The sequence below is a fragment of the Myxocyprinus asiaticus genome, chromosome 27 (genome assembly GCF_019703515.2).
Source record: "Myxocyprinus asiaticus isolate MX2 ecotype Aquarium Trade chromosome 27, UBuf_Myxa_2, whole genome shotgun sequence".
In the NCBI taxonomy this organism is placed as follows: Eukaryota; Metazoa; Chordata; class Actinopteri; order Cypriniformes; family Catostomidae; genus Myxocyprinus; species Myxocyprinus asiaticus.
In genome coordinates this window covers 27560782-27581510 of record NC_059370.1, presented here as the reverse complement: position 1 = coordinate 27581510, position 20729 = coordinate 27560782, and the positions used below count along the sequence as shown (strand labels likewise).

Sequence of the window (20729 nt, the reverse complement as noted above, 5' to 3'; positions counted from 1 at the left end):
CCCTAAAACGACCATAAAAATGACAATTTAAACAACTTTAAAGCTCAAATAAAATAGTTTTAAAGAGGCCCTATTATGATTTTTGGGATTTTACCTTTCCTTTAGTGTGTAATATAGCTGTTTGTGCATGTAAAGGTCTGCAAAGTTACAAAGCACAAAGTCCACACCAAAGGGAGTTACTTTCTCCCACAGAAAACACTGCTCACATCTGAAACGCCTGGTTTGCAGTCCAGCCATTACTTCCATGACATAGCTACGCCACTATGAATACATTTGCATAATGCCCGCCTAAGGGCTACTTAGGATGCTTTCACACTGGCAGTTTAGTTCAAAACAGAGCACGGTTCGCATGAAAAATTGGTAATGTGAAAGCTGTCATGCGGACCGGGGAGCACACCGCAGTACCGAACCCGAGACTACCTGTAGGAGGTGGTCTAAGTTCGGTTGCAATAGAACTGTAGCACGATTTGCGTGAATGTGAAAGCAACTCGGACTCGGGTGCGCACTCGTTCAGGAAGTAAAGTAACCTGCGCATGCGTTTTTCATTCCTGAATGTCCCAAAAAAGTAATGACATCACAATGACTTTCAAGTACAATCAACACTATAAATACTGTCTGTCTGTCTGTCTGTCTATCTGTCTGTCTATCTTATAAATACTATATATAAATACTATTATAGGTTATAAATATAGGGTATAATAGGAGATGACAGTGGCGATAACTTCACCTTGGACACGAGCGTGAGTAAGCGTGCAGTGTAAACAAAGATGCAAATGTATTCCTTGCAATCAGCTGTTTCCTCAAAAAACGCCGTTTGCGAGCAGCAGCAAGCCGCCTTCCCCTGGACATCTGATGAGTTACGCCATGAACCGCACATATACGCAGTTGTCGTTCACTCTGCTGTGCATAATGGCACCAAAATAACAAAAAAACAAAAGTATGATGAGTCGCATTGTGTTCTCCATGCGTTACGTAAGATGAACGCAAATGGACCGGGATTCGATAGAATCAAGTGAGTGTGAAACCAGACCAATGCTGCGGGGGGCACCGGGAACAATTGCACTCGGAATCGGACCATAGTAAACGTGCCCAGTGTGAAAGCCCCCTTAGCCTTGGGAGCTGAAATTCGGTTATGGTAACGGGCATTACATTTCTGACACACGCTCTAAGCAGTTGACCAATCACAACAGACTGGGCCAGCTGGCCAATCAGAGCACACTGGGCTTTTCGGAAAGGGGGGATTTAAAGAGACAGGAGTTAAAACAGAGCGTTTCAGACAGAGCGTAAAAAAAGGTACTGCTGCAATGTACAGTATGTAAATGCAGTAGGTTTTTGAACATTAAAGCATGAAAACCTATTCTAGTAGACCCCCAAAATAAAATTATGAACCTGTAAATGAGCATAATATGGGCTCTTTAAAATAATTTTTGCCTTTTTTTTTTTTTTAAGAAAAGGGGGCTTAACTTGTTTGAGCTTAACTTGTAAGGAACCCAAATATTCCTTTAAGGTAACAATTGCAGGTTACCTCTTTTTACAGTGTGGTGTTATTCAAAATGTATCTTACATTTATGGAACAGGATGTGGGGTAAGTTATGCAAAAATTTAGTTTACTTACATTAGAAGTGAGTACAATAAACTCATTGTATGCATTTCACCTCATTTCTAATAAGCGACAATATCTAAGAAAAAGTAAAAAGCAGAACCTACAGAAAGGGCATATTGAGCCTTTCTAAGTCAAGGTTCAACATTGGAGCATTTAAAAGTAAATTAGATTGATCATGTTTATATATTTTTCACCTACTTTCTCATTTAATCATGCAATATTTTGCCTTTAGATGCGTGGCCTCCAATACCATAGTTCTCAGTTCTCCAGAAGGACATATATCAGCCTTGGTGGAGAAAGGAGGTTCTTGCGGGACCCACCCTAAACTGGCCCTTTCTGGAATGGCTGAGGTAAGCCTTATCTGCCTCCACAACATAACTCCCAACCCCCATCCATTTCCTCTCTGCTGCCCAAAACACCACATTAAATGAAAATCCAATTTGTTAAAATCTCTCATAAACTCAACCTCCTCTCAGATGAATGCATTACTGTGTATGGTGATGTCTCAAGCAAGAGATCTATCCGTAAGCACTCACATATGCTAGCCCTGCTTCTGATTTATGACATGCCTAATCAACTGAGGAACTTGGCCTACTGCTGGGATCACACAGAGCACAGACACACAGCATTAAAAATTACCTCTGATATCGCAAGGTGCACCATTAATGAAAAACAAAAAAAGGATGATTGTACTCCTCAGTCTCTCTGAATGCATTGTGATGATGCCTGGTTTAATTCTAATGAATTCAAATGTTTGATCTGAATATATTTCTAATGAATTGGCTGCACTCTGCATCTGTACAATGAACCATTACAGCATTGTGGATTGTACACATTTCAGTCTTAAGACTTCATTTGTATGACAAATTTCCATAAAACAGATTAATATTTAACATTGAGGACATTTCTAGTGTCCCCATAATTCAAATCGCTTACAAAACATACTAAACGATGTTTTTTTGAAAATGTAAAAATGCAGAAAACCCTTTTGTGAGGGTTAGGTTTAGGTTTAGAGGTAGGGTTAGGGGATAGAATCTATAGTTCGTACAGTATAAAAATGATTATATCTATGGAGAGTTCTCATAAGGATAGCTGCACCAATGTGTGGTGTGTGTGTATGTGTGTGTGTGTGTGTGTGTGTGTGTGTGCGTGTGAAGCCTAAAACAAATAAGTGTGATTCTTTGGATGTGCCAATCATCCATCAGCTGTGAAGAGCATGAGTTGAAACACAAGCATGCATACGTATGTGGGTGTAAATCAGCAAGTGTGAAAAATTGTAATTGTGATCCCAGAGAAAAATGTTATAGCTCTGAGCTTGAGCTTTCATAGTGTTTAATGGTGTTCCCAATTGTGTTACATTGAAGTATTAACTGTTTCTACAAAACTTCCTTAGGATAATTAAAAATAGACACAAATAAGGCAGTTGTTAATATAGTGAAGAATACAGAGCTATAAAATTTATGTGGATAGCATTGCTCAGTTAATTTTGTCCTGGAAGAATTTGATAAGAAATATTTGAGTACATATGGAAACTTTTGATCGCAGACTTTGGTCTCTTGTTTGTGACATTATTGAGATCTCTTCTAAAGCTCTAGAGAAGACACATGTGAGATGTCTTTTTCTCAGTAAACACATTTTACAAAGCTTAAACAACAGTCCCAATTGCTCTCCATTTCATCTCATTGCTGTCTAAGAGCAACATTTGAGATATTAAAGAGATCTCATTTGTGATTTTTCTAACCTATGGGTTTGATATAAAGATTATAGCCATAGGCCATATTTTTATACTCAGTAAACACTTGATCTTCTCATTTTTATCTTAAAAGATTTCTATCTCTATATTGCTATATGAAGAGAGGCCTTAGACAGTAAGGTAATCTTGACATGCAATGATACAGATAATATATATATATATGCAAATTAACCATCCATCTTTGTAAGGCTCTCAAATAGCATGTCATCCATAGTAGTAGTTGGTCTTATAAATGAGACAATGAGCAGTTAAAAAACAGCATCCACTTTCCTTTTTGAGTTTCTATAGTTGTAATACACTGGTCTACAGACAAAAAACATTTAATCATATGGTGACAATACATTTGAACCTCACTTGCATCATTTCAGCCTGTTCCATCCTTTCTGCAGCTACAAAGATGAGTTATCAGAAAAATCCTTCTTGATACAATGCAGATGCTTCATCTCTAAGATGGAGGCTGTCTGTACCACAGCTGGGGGAAGAGAGGACATCTGAGAAGCCTCTCTTAAAAACTACCCCTTGATCCCTACAGCTTTCTTTGAGTACTTAGATTAAGACTGTGGACGTGGACTCTCATTAAGTGCATAGTGCGATGGTGATATTGATATCATTTAATGGCTGACATTTGATAAGTAATCCAATTGGTAAATGAGGCCGATATAAAATGGCTGAAATTACACTTATTTCACTCAACATTGACACAAAATCCATTAAAATATTTGAATGTTTTAGAACGTTTACTAAAATGTTTATTATGTTGCCAAGGCTGTCGTTAAATTTTGGAACTTAGAACAGTTATTCACCAAACTAAACATGGTTACGGGCATGGTTATGGGCTGATGCCAAAAGATTCAACATGGCCAAATATAGGCCAAATATATAATATGTATTAGACTATCAATACCTGATATAAAACAAGTGAAATAACATTAATCAATCATTTCTTCTGGGAAAGATTTGATAGAATTATGACAGAAATGCAGCCAGCACATTAAAAGAGTTTTTGTAAGAACAGTACGTTCACACACGACCCCTTCAGAAACCTGGAATCACTTGCATTAAAAGATAGCTCTCAAAATGATATTCTGTGATAAATGTTCATATTTTGTGAAAAATAATGTAAGATCCATTGCTATTTTAACAATAATCATACCCATGAAACTGTGCCATAAAGCTCCAGAGCAGAAAAAATAAATTGGTGCCTGGAGAGAGAGAGAGAGGGTTCAGTCCGAGGAATCGCTGAGCACCTACCAACAGTATCTACTCCATATACAACATGCCATATACAAATCCACACACATGCCTTAATTTGATGTAGAAATGTCCTCATCCTCCTCCAGATGACCAAAATTATCTCATTTTATAGACTGAATTAATCCAGACAATAATCATAGTCTTTCAAAATTCGAATCAAAATCTAAATTTTGCCATTTCTGGTCATTATATGGCCTAAAAATATTCATCTTTCATCAAAATGTAATAACTTGCTCCACCTCTGAAACAACTTTACTTTCCAGGCTCACATCACCAGTATCGCTAATTTTTCAATGAGAGATTACACTCTTCTTCAACCACCTGTCTCTATTCTGGTTTGTGCAGTAACACCCACTTTTCACAAGCCAATCAATTCCTGATTGATAAAATCAAGTCCTGCCTAAAAAAAACTCCCGTTAAACGTCCTGTTTAACGAGATCACATACGGAAGAAAAATGGGTTGCAAATGCCGGTTCCATGTTGACTTTCAAATCAATACATAAATGGATTGGGAATATTGCTTTAAGTTTGAGTATAAACACACAAAACAGGTTTGGGGTGATGGAGTGATGCAGTTTGGTTTGTCAACAACTATTTGTCACAAAATGACGAGAGTAGGGGGCAAATGCTATAGTAGCTCACAAATCCTAGCTTCTATCTCAAAGCATCTCCTCATACAGCTCCACAAACTGCCTTCTCTTATGTAACCAATTCCTTTATCACTGCCACTATCATGTGCTGTTTTGATGATGCCAATTCTACCTTCCTGATGACATTTTTCCTCCTTTTTACTCCCCATTCTTCTTGTTAGCAGCCCTCAATAGTGATAACCTTTGCAGATGAAACACATCCACGAGGCCTTCAAAGATAACTAAAGCCTCTTTTTGAGCATCTAGACAGGCAACCGCCTGGCCAGAGGAAAAACTAGCAAGATGATATATGGTCTCCTCACATATGAGAAGCTTTAATAGTGTCATTGTCCTATATCCCTCTGTTCTCATTAATTAAACATACACTCCATCAATATGCTCTGGGAGTGGTTTTGCCTTTCAGGTATTTCATACAGCGCATGGGAGGAGATATATGCTTGATTTATTTCATATCACTGGATGGCATACATCAAAATGAGACGTAAATTATCGCAGAAACAGAAAATGTCAGATATTAAGTGCTCATTTATTTAGTTTACTGCAAATGGCACCAAGAACAGATGCATAATTCATGACTAAAACAAAAGCGAATGAGTGCAAAATCACACTGCTTTTGACTATCACACTGGTTTTGACTGACACACTTGTTTGGTCCCATCCTCTAAACAGTACAGCAGAATTAGTCAGCTCCTTGCTCATGCCTTCCCTCCCTGCGCTTGATGAAATTTCACCCTCACTGCCACTGAGATCTCACCCTCCATTTTACTGCCTTTTTCTGTGCCTCTGTGCTCTCTCTGCCTCTCTCCCTCAGCCATGCACGAATACCAATAAAAAACGGTGTACTCTCACACCCCTAAACCATAGACATGCACACTTTTGAATGCACTGAACATGCTTCCTCCATTTTATACATTCAGAAGGACCCTTCCCCCACCCCTGCTGCCCCTTACACACACACACACACACACACACACACACACACCTCACTTAATTACAGCTTCTGTTCCCTGGTTTGGTCTGAGATGTTCTGTGATAAAAAGCCTGGTCACAGGAAATATGAGGTTAAAATCAAACTGAAATGGCTAAAAACAGACACGAACATGACTGAATGGTCAAGAACTTCACAGGTTTGCTTCATACAATGCCTCACCTTTGGCTATATTTCATCACTGCTAGGCACTGTGCCCACATTTTACGAACAAAATGTTAGAATGAATAAGAACGATGGTTAATAAAAATAAACAACATTCTCTGCTCTTTTACCCTCCTCCCACCACGCAGTCTTCTGATCCAAGGCCCTATCCACCATAGTAATTGAGAGGAACACGACTTCCCAATATTAAGATAAATTATCGAAATGGGTTTTTTAATGGCTGATGAATTCTTACATTTTTTTACATTTAGATTTTCCTAATCTTAAATATTTGGTTACAACCTTGATCTGATCCATGAAACAACATCACAACCCACAACTCTAGAAAAGGGATCAATCAATTGTCTCTTTAGCAATAAATGTCCATGTTTGATATTATTTCACATTATGCTTGGTCAGCAGCCTTAGCAGGTCACTGTCACCCATATACTGTATTACATTAATGGAGCTATATTCACTTGTTGCAACATTTCAAAATTTGTTCTGAAGTATAACTGAGCTCTACATGGTCACAGCAGCCCTGTCATCCCTTGTCAGATGATGCTTTAGATAAGTATGTGCATATGGGATTGATGAAACCATGATGAACCAGTAAATACATGAAGATTAAACTCCTTCTCTGCATCCCGAGAGAATAAATCTTGATGAACATACTGTTAGATTACGACACATGCAGTATGAATGTGTGCTGAGGATAAACACTGGATGAATCCTTTAAAAAGATATTGTTCTGGCTTCTATAAGCTACAATGCACAACGTTTTAACCAGAGACAGGAGCCCACTGAATATGCTCACAGCTTCAACCTAGCAACCACATACACCAAATGCCTACCGCCTGCTGCCTACTCTCAATGCCCCCAGTGGCTGTCAGGCAAAGAAACAGCATTTACCTGGTCATACCAGTCCCGATTGGAACAGGTGCACTCCGGCCACCATCCTCCTTGCCCTCCTGAGTTGTTACCATTCACCTTGGGGCCGCCCTTGGATTGGCTCTTCGGGTTAGGGCCTCCAGGACCCCCAGCCGACATAATTTTCCCTTTACTTCTCCCCAACGTACCCCCTCCACCCATGCCCCCTCCTCCACCTGAGGTTTGGGGTGGTAAGGTCTGGCCAGCCCCATAGCCGGCCGGGTATCCATAGGGCTCGGGCTGCCAGTCTCCGTATGCTGGGGCATCCATCCTTCGCAGGGCGGCCATGCGGGTCACTTCATAGCATTCTGGGCACTTGCAGCAGTGGTGATGTTTGTGCATGCTGGCTAGTTCGCGCGGTAAGGCGCTCTCTGTCGCTTTCTATCTCCCTCACTGCTGCTGCTGTTGCCTGCTCTGATCAAACGCAACACACATGGAACAGCAACGGCGGTACAAAACACACAAATCACAGGAGTCTCGCCAATCTCTCTCCTCCTTTGAACCCTGTTAGTCTCCTCTTTGTTCCTCCTGATCCAGAAAAAGAGATGAGAAGGTAGCAAAAGGGAAATGGAAAATAGAAAAAGGTCCGCAATCTTCCTATGTTCGATGTAAAAGATTTGGAAAAATAATGCTGAAAATAGCGTGTATGATCTCAGAATCAGAGACCAGCCCCGATGGTAGATTGCTCTTCTTGCTTCTCTTCGTTCACAGTGATATGCACAAAGATTCATAGATATTCAATTGCTTATATATGTATATATTTACACACACACACAAATACATATAAAAATATCAATTTAAACAGACAAGCACAAATACAGTTATATACAGGTATATGATGTTCATATATATTTATATAAATATGCGTGTGTACAAATATATATCGATATATATATATATATATATATATATATATATATATATATATATATATATCTATCTATCTATCTATCTATCTATCTATCTATCATATATATATATATATATATATATATATATATATATATATATATATAAACAATTTCTATATATATAAATGATATCCGTGATCAAATCTTCCTCTGAATTTCTCTGCTTCCCAGATTTCTTCCTTCTGCATTTCCTCCTGCTTTGGAAAGCGTTTTCTTGCCTTCTCTCTCTCACTCTTTTCCCAGCCTGCAGAGAGGAGCTGAGCACTGGATTGAGTCTCAGCCTGCTTGCCCTAGATGTGGATTATACAGAGGGATGCAAGCAAGCGAGAGAGAGGGAGAGAGAGAGGCATAGAGGAGGAGAGGGAGATGCATAGCAGCATCCCTCCAGCACCTCAGCCCTGACAGCCACAGCCAATCAACTCACAGCACAGCCATCAGCAGCAGCACCAACACAGGACTGACTGCTTCAGTGACTGCTCTTAAAGGGCCAGCGCATCCAAAAATCATCAAGCACACAGAGGCGCAGAGAGCATGTTATTCACCACAGTTTCACTATAAGGAAGGCTGAAGACTTGCTTTTAGGATTTAATATAGACAGAGCTACATAAATGGGCTGATGAAATAGCATGATCTATTTGTATAAGATGATCTATCAGGTCACTTGAGGATAAAAAAAAAAACCCTATTAAACTGTTCCATTCTGTAAAATAGACATTAAAGATTAAAGAGTTAAAAATGCTTGATGATATACAACGTCAACAAACAGCACATTTATCCTCATTATGTCTCAGCTATAGCAAACAAATTTGACTTTAACGAATGAAACAAGTGTAACAAATCAAAACACCAGATGTTCATCATATTAAAATCATTCCTATTCATCAATAATCAGTCGCAAAAGGTGGACACCACATCTGAGATATTCACATAGATTGCATTTTATTTTCACAAAAGCATTATCAATAAAAGAGTGTGTGTGATATTTAGGGATCTCAATCTAAAATTCAGTTGCTAGGTTTCCATGCAACTATTTTTATGCAAATTTTAAATTTTCAACCCGAACGGAAACGCTGGATGAGCCTACTGTATTATTGTCACAGAGATGATTCTTCTGCTTTTATTACATGGATTAATTTTACAATTAAAATCCATTCACGGAAAATTATTTTAATTATAATAATATTATTTATATTATTTCTTAGCAACTTGCTTTACGGTAGGCCTACTTTGTCATTTTGTACATGCTATCTCTGCTATCTCTCTTCACTGACATGTGCATGTCAAGACATGAAGAGGGGGGAAAAGATTCAGTCATTTAAACAGAACTTTTCATTTCATTTTCTATTGTAGGCTAACAAGAAAAAAAAACTTAAAATCTATGTGAAATGTTACATAAAGGGTTGGAAGGGTTACTTTTGAAATGTATTCCACTACAAATGACAGAATACATGCTGTAAATGTAATTTGTAACATATTCCGGTAGATTATTCAAGGTCAGTAACGTATTCTAAATACTTTGGATTACTTCTTCAGCACTGGTAGATTTTTTCACTTGTTTTGACTATAAAAACTTAGTACTCAAAAAAGTACAGTAAGACAAAATACACATGTTAAAAATACATTCTCTGAAAAAACTACATAACTTATGCAGTGTAGTTTCTAAAACAAGATAAATCAAATTGATCTTGTTTTAAGGATTTTTAGATATTTTTTACAGGAAAACAATAAAAAAATTATTATCAAGAATATGATTTTTGTCCTAATATCAAAGGTCTTACTACAAAAAAAGAAATTATGATCCAACGTGAATTTTCTTGATAAAAAATATGATCGTGCCTGGTAACATGCATGTAAAATGGCTAGAAATAGCATTTTAGCTTAGCGTAAAGCTGACAATTAACACAAGGTTTATTTCTATTTCTTCTGCTCCAAACTTACTTCAAACTTACTTCTCTGTCTGCTCGTATGAATGTAACACATCATAAGAAAGTGTTTCACCGCTGTTCAAATGCACTTTGGATCGCATCATTTATATGTATAAATGTTTTCCATCTGAAAGGATTAAATATTAAATGAAACAAATGACAATAAAATGCAATGTAATCTCTTCAGTAATCAAAATACTTTTTGAATGTAACTGTATTTTAAATACCAATGATTTAAACTGTAACTGTAGTGTAATACAGTTACTTATATTTTGTATTTTAAATACTTAATCCTGGTACATGTATTCCGTTATTCCCCAACCCTGGTTACATATTAGCTTACTTAATCTATCATCAGTGGATCCATCCATTGGCTCAAAGAACTTGATGATTTTGATTAATCTCAGTGACGAGTCTTTTTGTTCACCAAAAAGATTTGTTTAGATTAGATCATTGATTCGTTCATTGATCATTTCTGAAAATTAGGCTTTTGCGTCAGTAGTTGGTGCCAAATTACCATCTTTTACACTTTGAACAAGGAAAAAGCAGATTATTCAGTTGTTCACGATCTGAACAATTGAATTACCATTTAATAAATTTGTGTCTCAACAATTATACTAAGAGACTTCAGCACTGCAGAGTGTTTAAGCATCATAAGTGTTTCCACACAAATGTCAACAATGCATATGAATGTTATGAATAAATGTTACATTTATATAGTGCTTTTCTGATACTACTCTCAATGCGCTTTACATAGTGAACAGGAGACTCTCCTCAACCACCACCAGTGAAAAGCATCCACCTGGATGATGCAATGTCAGCCACGGTGCACCAGTATGCTCACCACACACCAGCTGTTGGTGGAGAGGAGAGAGTAGAGTGATACAGCCAATTAATGGAGGGGGATTATTAGGAGGCCATGATAAGGCCAATGGGGAAATTTGGCCAGGACACCGGAGTTACACCCCTACTCTTTACGAGAAGTGCCCTGGGATTTTTAATGACTACAGAGTCAGGACCTCGGTCTCATCTGAAAGACGAAACATATCTATCATACTGTGAACTGCTGAGCATACCTTTTTATTAAGCTATACAAAAAAAGACAATACTAGCTTAAAAATAATTATGAGTTTGTGACGAGGAGGAGGGCGTGGCCAGGCCGTAATGAGAGGGACAAAGAAGAGCCGGGGTTGCCAGTTCGAGAGAGAGAGATGCACAAAATTGTGTGTGTGTGTGCGTCAGTTTTATGTTGTGTTTTGTTCATTTGTGTCATTAAAAGTTTATGTTGACTGCTCAGCCGGTTCCTGCCTCATTCTTGCCCATATTGTGAACAAGTTACAGAGTTTCAATAAAGTCTGTATGCCATTTTAATAAGTTATCACCCTATTTTATTCATAATTCATCCAGCCTATTTTCTTTTTGAACGAGATTGCCGAATTTAACAAATGACTAGCCTCCTCCTCTCATTTAGTTGTTCAGCAGATCCTCATTTATGATGACAGATTCATGCATTTCGTTCACAAACAAGTGAACCAATGCATTCAGTTTCTTCATGAATGAGACTTCTTAACTCGATCAGACACAAATGACCGACTTAAACTTCAGTGAAGGGGTGTATTCCTTCAGCTGGTGAAACCAGTGATATCCCTTAACAGCCTGCACTCGAATGCTATTGGCTCACGCTAAAGTCAGTCTTACAGGCATGAAAAGTCACCAAAGCAGTCTCACACTTCCAGTGCAGGCCAGTCAAAAAGCATTACAGGTATGGTTCCGTGGGCTGGACAAAACATTTCAGAGGGCCGTATTTGGCCCGTGGGCTGTAGTTTGGGGACCCCTGACTTGGTGTGACCAGCCCAGCGAAAGGTCCGACCTTGGCACACAATTATTCGAACATGGTCCTTGACTTTCAGAAGTGTTCAACCCACAGCTGGTCATTAAAGTGGGTCCTCTCAATCTGCCAGAACAGTCAGAACAATCCGCCGCCAGCACTCCCAGGTATACGGAGGCTGGCAGCGTATGGGCATAGCAGCCATTTCAGCTCTCACTAGGCAAGATATTACATTCATTCCCCTGGCAGCATTTCATAAAAATATGTACAACTGCTTCAATACAACTAATACAACACTCTCCGAAGCAAGGAGGTCATTCAGCTGCTCCATCATATTAAGACGGGCTTCCAAAAGATAATGCGCATGACGTAGTCGATGAAAATGTGCAATGATTCACATTTTCTTTGGTCAATTTTTTAGAAATGTGCTTAAAAAATTCAAAACGTTTGAATGGATACCCTGCAACTCATCAGTCGAGCCTATAATGATGGCATCTATATAAACTTGCAGAATTAAGATAAATAGTAATTACACACTTTGGTATTTTTGGGAGTAAGTCATGTCTCAAAATGGAGAATAACTGAGTAAGAGAGGTTGAAAAATAAAAAATAAAAAGTTCAAACTGATGGTGGACCATCACCTTTATGTAGACTGATGAATTTGGCTTATGTTAGTTAGTCATCAATGTCTGTCAGGGAAAGTTGGACGGGGACATTTTTTTTATTTTATTTGACAATCAATTAAATAGGGTGACAGTTTGGAGATATGTGTGATTGAAAGTCTGAGTGTGAGTCTATGATGACATAAAGATTTATTTGTGTGTATGATCATTAATGAAAGAAAAACTCAACTCAGCTACAGGCCTAAATAAAATCTGGATATCTAAAGGCAATACATCCTCAGAATAATAAAAAAAAAAAAATCCATATTTACTTAACCTTATTTGACAACAAAACATTCTGACTAAAATGCCTCAAATGAGGATACTTGTCTGTCTCTTTAAGAACTGTTCCGCTATTTAAAATATGCTTGAATTTGAGCATTGGAAACTGACTGTTTACTGATGTGGCCTCTGTCTATGCATGCTGGAGCATGTGGATGCGGAAGCATGGCCATTTGTATGTGTGTTTCTCTGTTTATGCACGTGTGAGTTTCTCTGCACACTGTTCATTTGCAGTCCAGAAGGCACAAAAAGCAGGCTCAGCCACACTTAATTATATGCAACTGTAACTCACTTCATTACCATGGTACTCTACTCAAGCAAACTTTCTGATTTCCATGAAGATGACCAATCAGAGATCAAAACAGTGTAATTAGCACACAATGAGGAGAGTACAAGTGGTGCTTGGCAGTTGAAAAAATGGAAAAGCAAACAAATTCAACATAACACATATGACTGGGCACGCTCATGTTGTGACTACTCTTTTCCCTCTGCTTGCCTTTTTTTTTTTTCCTCCACTTTTCTCCCCAATTTGGAATGCCTAATTCCCAATGCACTCTAAATCCTCGTGGTGGTCTAGTGACTCGCCTCAATCTGGGTGGCGGAGGACAAATCTCAGTTGCCTCTGCGTCTGAGACTGCGCATCTTATCAGATGGCTTGTTGAGCACGTTACCGCGGAGACATAGCACATGTGGAGGCTTCACGCTATTCTCTGTGGCATCCACACACAACTCACCACGCACCCCACCGAGAGCGAGAACCACATTATAGCGACCACGAGGAAGTTACCCCATGTAACTCTACCCTCCCTAGCAACTGGGCCAATTTGGTTGCTTAGGAGACCTGGCTGGAGTCACTCAGCATGCCCTGGATTCGAACTCGCGACTCCAGGGGTGGTAGTTAGCGTCTTTATTCGCTGAGCTACCCAGGCACCCCCTACTCGCCTTTTCTATATAGTTTTCCTTTACAGCACATTCTTATAAAGGGTGTTCACTTCCATAGTCTCAATCTAAGTAAGTATGATTTTAAAGGAATTTAAAATCTTACTGGTCATGGATGAAGAGGAGAGCAAAAGGTAGAGAAGCAGAGCTTGCTTATATGCATGCATTACATGCTTGCATTATGTCATGTGTTTGTGTAGCTTCTGGAGTGTGAGTGCATGTTGGCGTTTCTAGTATGAATTTTCACTATGAAAATTGTCAAAAATAATTAATTAGTTTAATGCATGTAAAAGAGCCTTGTGTTCTAAGTTACATTTAAGTGCCTTTTATATGTAATCTTAGATGTTCTTGCTACATTCATTATATTATGAAATGGAACTGAAGACACAAAGCTGATGAGCATGTTTGATTTTGTCTGAAATATAAAATTGGAGAACTGTGTTCATTTCTATTTGCAACCCTGTTCTCATTTGCAAAAGACTGTGTACACAGAAAGGACTGTGTGACGGTACAGACAGATGCATCCTCCCAGGCTGAATTACATACTACAGATGGATGGTTAAAAAATAGAGACAGCAAATGCAGTTTTATCACACATAAGTACTGAAGGCTTGGATGGATCTTTGACTAAAAACAAAGAAAGAGTATTCTGAGATTACAAAACAGCTTTCTATACTGCATGCCTAAGTGAATAGCTCAGGCACATATTACTCTGAAAATTAAAAACCAACCTCTGTCCTACTCTTGAGAAATTGGACATGAGCCTATTGTTGATTTATTATATAAATGAGAGGGGTTGTAAAATGCATGGTTTTAAGGGTAGTGCAGAGGTAGTGTAGATTCTACCATAAGACACACAGCATACCTTATATCTGACAGCCTCATTGTCAGTTTCTGCATTCCCACATTACATAAACCCCCCAACCATCCTCACAACCCCCACATATTCTCTCACATAGAAGGTATCTATAGAACATTTCTGTAATTTCTGTGCATTCTCACAGCAGCCCATGTGACTGCTCTCTTGTCACCTGACAGGATGTACACCCAAAAAAGGCCAGATGAGACACAGGCAGTCTTAAACGGGTAGTAACATTCTTGAACGATTCCTTTGAATGAACCACAGAAAACCACTGTATGAAACAGGTGCAGAGCAACCTTTGAAAAAGAGTGATGATAGTCAGAGGATTTCTTGACTATTTAACATTACATTAATTATGAAAGATAAAACTAATTTAATAAATGTAATAATCATCACAGATTCCATATGAAAGACACAACATAAATTAAATGAGATCTTACTGGTCTATACATTTTGAGTGCCTGGACACAGATATGGAGACTAGTCATTCCATGCTGAATTGCAAAGGCAAGAGAGGGGTTTGGGTAATCACCTAAACACTTGTATCTCATTGAGTCGTCGCATTTCCACACTCACTGACACAATAAACTGAAGTACCTCTGAAGGCTGTGACTCCTATTAATAGGCCTGGTGACAGAAAACAGCTGCTGTACCAAACACCGCACATCTGACTGACAGCATAATGATAAGGAAAGTGAGAGAAAGAGAGAGAGAGTGAGGAGAGGAAAAGAGAGATGGAGAAAAGAAGGGAATATGAGATGCTTTTGAAATGACTAGAAGTTGGAATTGAGAGGTATTGACGAGAAGAGAGTGTGTGATAACGAGAGGGTGAGTAAAAAAATTGTGGACGGCCCAGAGAGAACGAGAAATAGAGAAGAGTAGTGATAGATCGATATATCGGCAAGCACAATTAATCAACCGATATTTGGCCATTAGAGATTATTGGCATTAGCCGAGAACCAGGAGTGTTAAAATCAACCAGAAGGCTTGAATATTGATAGTAAAATATTTTTAGTAAACAGGACATAAGACCAATTTTGTGTATATCACATTTATTGTCATTAAATTGTATATACACTTTTTATTATTATTATTTTATCACAACATAATTTTTGTCATTGGCATTATATTGGCTATTGAAGAACCAATATCATTTAATCACAAGAGAGGAGCAAAGTAAATGTAGTAAAGGGGTAATGAAAACCATGAGCAAGATATGACTGGACTGAAAATGACTTGGGGGAGGGGGGTATAACTCAAAATGTTTGCTGATGAACAAATGGGAATGAGAAAGCATGATCATACAGAGAGAGAGAGAGAGAGAGAGAGAGAGAGAGAGAGAGAGGAGATGCCTCTGTTTTGTCAAATGCACATTCCTATTAAACGCTTTTGCAACGTTAATTATGCATTGTCCTCATATTTATAGAGCATAGCAAAAACATCCAGTTGCATGCTGCATTTTCGCTTGTATTGTGAGGCTGAACACATATGAGAAAAGCAGAGAGATGCAACAGAGACAGGAAAACAGTGACAGAGAGAGCGGGAGTGAGAGAGGCAGCCAGTCTGTAGGGATGCAAGTAGGGGGAGGAATTTGGTTTCCATGGCAACATGCGGAAGGCTGAGCTCTAGGTGTCCGTTCCAGCTCTAACTGCGTTGCATTGCACCGGCCCTCGTCTTGCTCCCCCTATCCTCCCCCACTCTCTTTTTCTCTGCAGCTTTCTCTCTCTTCATTCCTCCCCTCTGCCTTGTACCCCTCATCCTCCCTCCTAATGTGCGGAAGACACGACGCTACATTCAGCTGAGCATCACCCAGCCCTGCTGTCAACAGAACACTACTGCCTTGCAGAGAGCTTGTGCTTTGATGTAGACACTGGAGGCTCTTTCTTCTAAACACGGCGGTCCCACGCTCTTCAGCAACGACCTGAGACCCCACCCACTCTCCCATCTCCACCTCAAGCCCCCATCCCTCGCACTAGATCTCCGTTCATCTGAATCGTCAGTGCCCCCAGGCAGGGTGCTGCCACATGCCGCTGGGGGTGCTGTGATTGGAAGGATGTGAAAATGAGTGCTGCCATGATATAGTGGGACTTGATCGTTTTTCTGAGAGACATTTCTGTGTGATTACAGCATCGTTGCTTTTTGCTTTGGGAGAGTCTGCTTGTTCAAGCTGCAATGCAGCTAAGCTACAAATTAGATATGTGGACACAGAAGCACAGTGCACTGCTACAATCCATATTTCACCATGATCATTACATACAATAGTACATGTGTCATGGACACTATATCTAAATCAACAATAAATACAGCTTGTGGTCAAACCTCATAATGTGGGAAATGTATGTAAGGAGATCGAATCACATTCATAGGTTTTAAATAGCATTACATAAGATGAAATTCTAGACATCAAATTAGACAAACAAATGTGACCATTTTGAGTCACTTTGACACAGAGACGCATTTTGAATTTTATGCACTAAAGTAAAAAGAATAACATTAAAATTATTATATCAGCCTACATCTATATGATTATGTATCAACAGTTTGAAGAAATGGTTAGAAACATAATGATTTTACCATTAGAAAGCTGAGACTTTCCTTTTTAGAGCATACAACCCAAAATGTGATACTGGGTCAAAGTAACTCAATATTGTGGAGCAAGTCACAAATGTCAGTTGTATTAGTGCCAGTCCTTGCGAAAGCTAATAACATGATATTATAATGGGTGAAACTATTTAGCATTTTTGTAAAAAAGTTGTACCTCTTATGAATACAGAACAACTTACTGGCCACTAACCTTGGGTGTCTCCACATGGGATCTGCTAACAAGTCCAGCCACTCTCTCCAACACCTTAGAGCTCCTCCTGCTGGTCACACGCACTCTTGACACACCCTCCTCACCCGAATTCTGCCACAAAAATCATACTCAATCAGTGGTTGATGTAACATATGAAAAGTAATCACATAGCAAAAACAGCATAGAAATTGTTTATTCTACGGAGAGAAAAACTAAAACTAAAGAAACATCAATTTTTGAGAAACAATATGGATCTGCCCCTTACAGACATACAATTTTCCCATTTCTTGTACTAAAAATCACAACTGGAGCTTTGGAACAAGTCATGACAGCCTCAGGAACAAAGACCTCTCTCACTGTCCCTTCAAAAGCTGTTTCAAACTCTAGAAGGTTCTTTCAGTGTCACTGCACAGCAACTGCCCTATTCTGAAACTCTCAAATCAGTGTGTATACATATAAACACAAATATACAGGGCATGCATGTTTGCACCATTAGGCCAGGCCACACCCACTTAATAAAGTTGCCAGAATAGAAACCACAAGTAAACTGCCACAACTAAAATTGCTTAACTAAAGAGATGACATGCAACATTTAACAAAACACAAAGCAAATTTACCATTTTATCCCAAACTGACACATTGTCTTCATTGGTGACCAGCGTAAACTGAAATGAAACGAGGCTGCAGTACTCCAGGTTTGCCTTCATATTTTCTCCCACTCTGCTTGAGGTGAACACTGCAGCTCAGAACATGTAGGATTCCTGCAGTCTCAAACCTATAGACGAACATGGGGGCACTGCAGGTGTCCAATGCCACTGAATCACTACAGCTGACACATGACATATTGCTTTGCAATATACAGTACTGTGGTTGAATTATGTACAGCCTGATACTTTTAACGTCACAGGCATTAAGGCCATATTATGTAAGTGTTTTTTCTTCACGACTTATAAAAAGATCAAAGGAAAGACCCACTGTCCTTTGCTATTTTACACAAAGGCTTCATGTTAATTGTGCTGTAAATTATTCCAGTCCCACTGTCTTTTTTTCCCTTCCCTTTGCACCAAATGGTGGAATTTGCAGACTCATTTTGTTTAACGTCTCTCAGGTGACCGCATGCTATGAATGTTAATGAGGCCTGTGCTGGACATTCAGATCCTGCCTTGCTCACAGCCTCTGCTGCCTCTCACTGTAGCAGATAACAGGGCTGTACCTGGACACACTGGCAGTGGGGCCTGCAATAGTCTCACCACACATCACACAGTGACCCCTGCAGTCATTCTGTGGAACATGTGTCACAATAAGATGAGGCTTCTGGAAATTGCCAGTTGTGGATCCGAAATGCTCTCTGCGAGGTTGCCCAAATGTGCATTCTTCATGGATTCTATTCATCTTGATCCATTTCAGCCGTACAGTCTCTGTACATAATGTGTGTTACACTGTACCAGGGATGCAGCACACAAATATTTCATTAATGGGTGTTTCTTCAACTTGGGGCAATTTCATGTCCCAGGTGTTTTAATCTTTATTAAAACTAACAGATTTAAACGTTTTGTTTGTGTTATAAGATGGACACATTAAAAATGACTTTTTTACCACATCTTCATTATTTATTTTTGGTACTTTTCAAATGCCTTTTTACTGTTTTAGCCTTGTCCCAGACCCAGACTTTCAGTATTTAACTATGAAAATCCATTATTAAAATACAAATAATTACATGTTGTAAACTACAACGTATGGCAATCTAAACAAAGAGTGAAATAAACAAACCATTTCCATATTTATTGCTTGAAAATGATTTCTATAATTTTTTCAAAAATGACTACTCTCCCACAGTTATGGCGTCATTCCACCACACCAAACAATTTTGTCCCTTTAAAAAAAAATTCAAAATCAAAAGTTAGTGTACTTGTTAACCAAGTCAACAAAAACATCAGTGAAGAACATGCTTGAAAGGAAATATAAGACAAGGGATATTTAAAGAAAACAAAGACCAGAACAGACCAGAAACAGATCATTATTCAGGTCAGTTTTTACCATAAATTCTCCTCCCTGCCCAGTAGGTGTTGATATGCAAGAAGAATGCAAATCACCAAAAACAAAAGAAGAAGAATGTAAAAGTGAAATTGGAGAGTGATAGTAAAAAAGGATTTAAATATTGAACTGTTTTTCACCCACACCTATCATATCACTTCAGAAGATATGGATTTAACCACTGGAGTATTCTGGATTCATTTTATGCTGTGTTTATGTGCATTTTGGAGCCTCAAAATTTTGGCACCCATTCACTTGCATTGTATGGACCTACAGAGCTGAAATATTCTTCTAAAAATCTTTGTTTGTGTTCAGCAGAAGAAAGAAAGGGATGGCATGAGGGTGAGCAAATGATGAGAGAATTTTCATTTTTGGGTGAACTATCCCTTTAAGGTAAATATCACTTGTTAGCATTACAGAAAGTAATTTATGTCAAAAATATCCGGTTTCATTTACTACGAAATATTATACAATATTCTGAATGTATTAGCAAGATGTATGTGTATATAGGCAAGGATTTCACCCTAATACCCCAATATGATTTACTTCGACCTAAATCATAAAAAAACCTACACTTCCCTGCTGCAAAAAATACAAAACAAAAAAAACAGTTTGGACCATCACGAATTTTAATGCTGGTCAAGGCTGGTATATGCTGGAAAGTGTTTGTTTGAGGTTATTTACCAGTAAAACAGAACTGGTGAAGCTGCTTGACCAAGGACAAACCAACACATCAGCATCCCATGCTGAGGAACATACAAGTGTCCAGCACAACATATGCTGGTCAACAGCAGGGTTTATGTGACTCTTTGACCTTCTCTCTTACTTTCTCTCTCCATCTCTTTCCCTATTTCCCATTTCTCACAGAATGTACACACAAATGCCTCACACAAAATCACAAACAGTTAAATGCATACCTCTGAGCCATAACTACACCAAAAAATTCATTTAATATGACTGAGAGATCAGTCAGAAATAAAATCATCTGAATTTAAATTTTCTTGAGCAAATCAAAGATATGAAGCAATAAAAAACCTGATTCTACCATCCTTTGAAACGTCTTTTAATATACTACTTTCCCGGACAAAACAGGGACTTTTTTTTTAGACAAACCCAAGTGTAAGTTTGTATCTACCCTCAGAGAGACCACAGAGTGATCCTCCCTCACTG

The 20729-nt window shown here is 38.6% G+C and overlaps 1 protein-coding gene across 4 annotated transcripts in view; it reads right to left on the bottom strand.

Annotated features, from left to right (window-relative positions):
* The window catches only part of LOC127417684 (disks large homolog 3-like), a 117305-nt gene that overhangs the window by 82550 nt on the left and 14026 nt on the right, over positions 1-20729 (bottom strand). The window contains exon 4 of one of the 4 annotated variants that reach the window (XM_051657831.1): positions 17526-17636. In XM_051657831.1, the coding sequence (XP_051513791.1) occupies positions 17526-17636 (111 nt within the window). Of the gene's footprint in view, positions 1-7304; positions 8022-17525; positions 17637-20729 lie in introns of those variants that run through there. The other 3 variants (XM_051657839.1, XM_051657830.1, XM_051657832.1) reach the window with 3 other exon arrangements.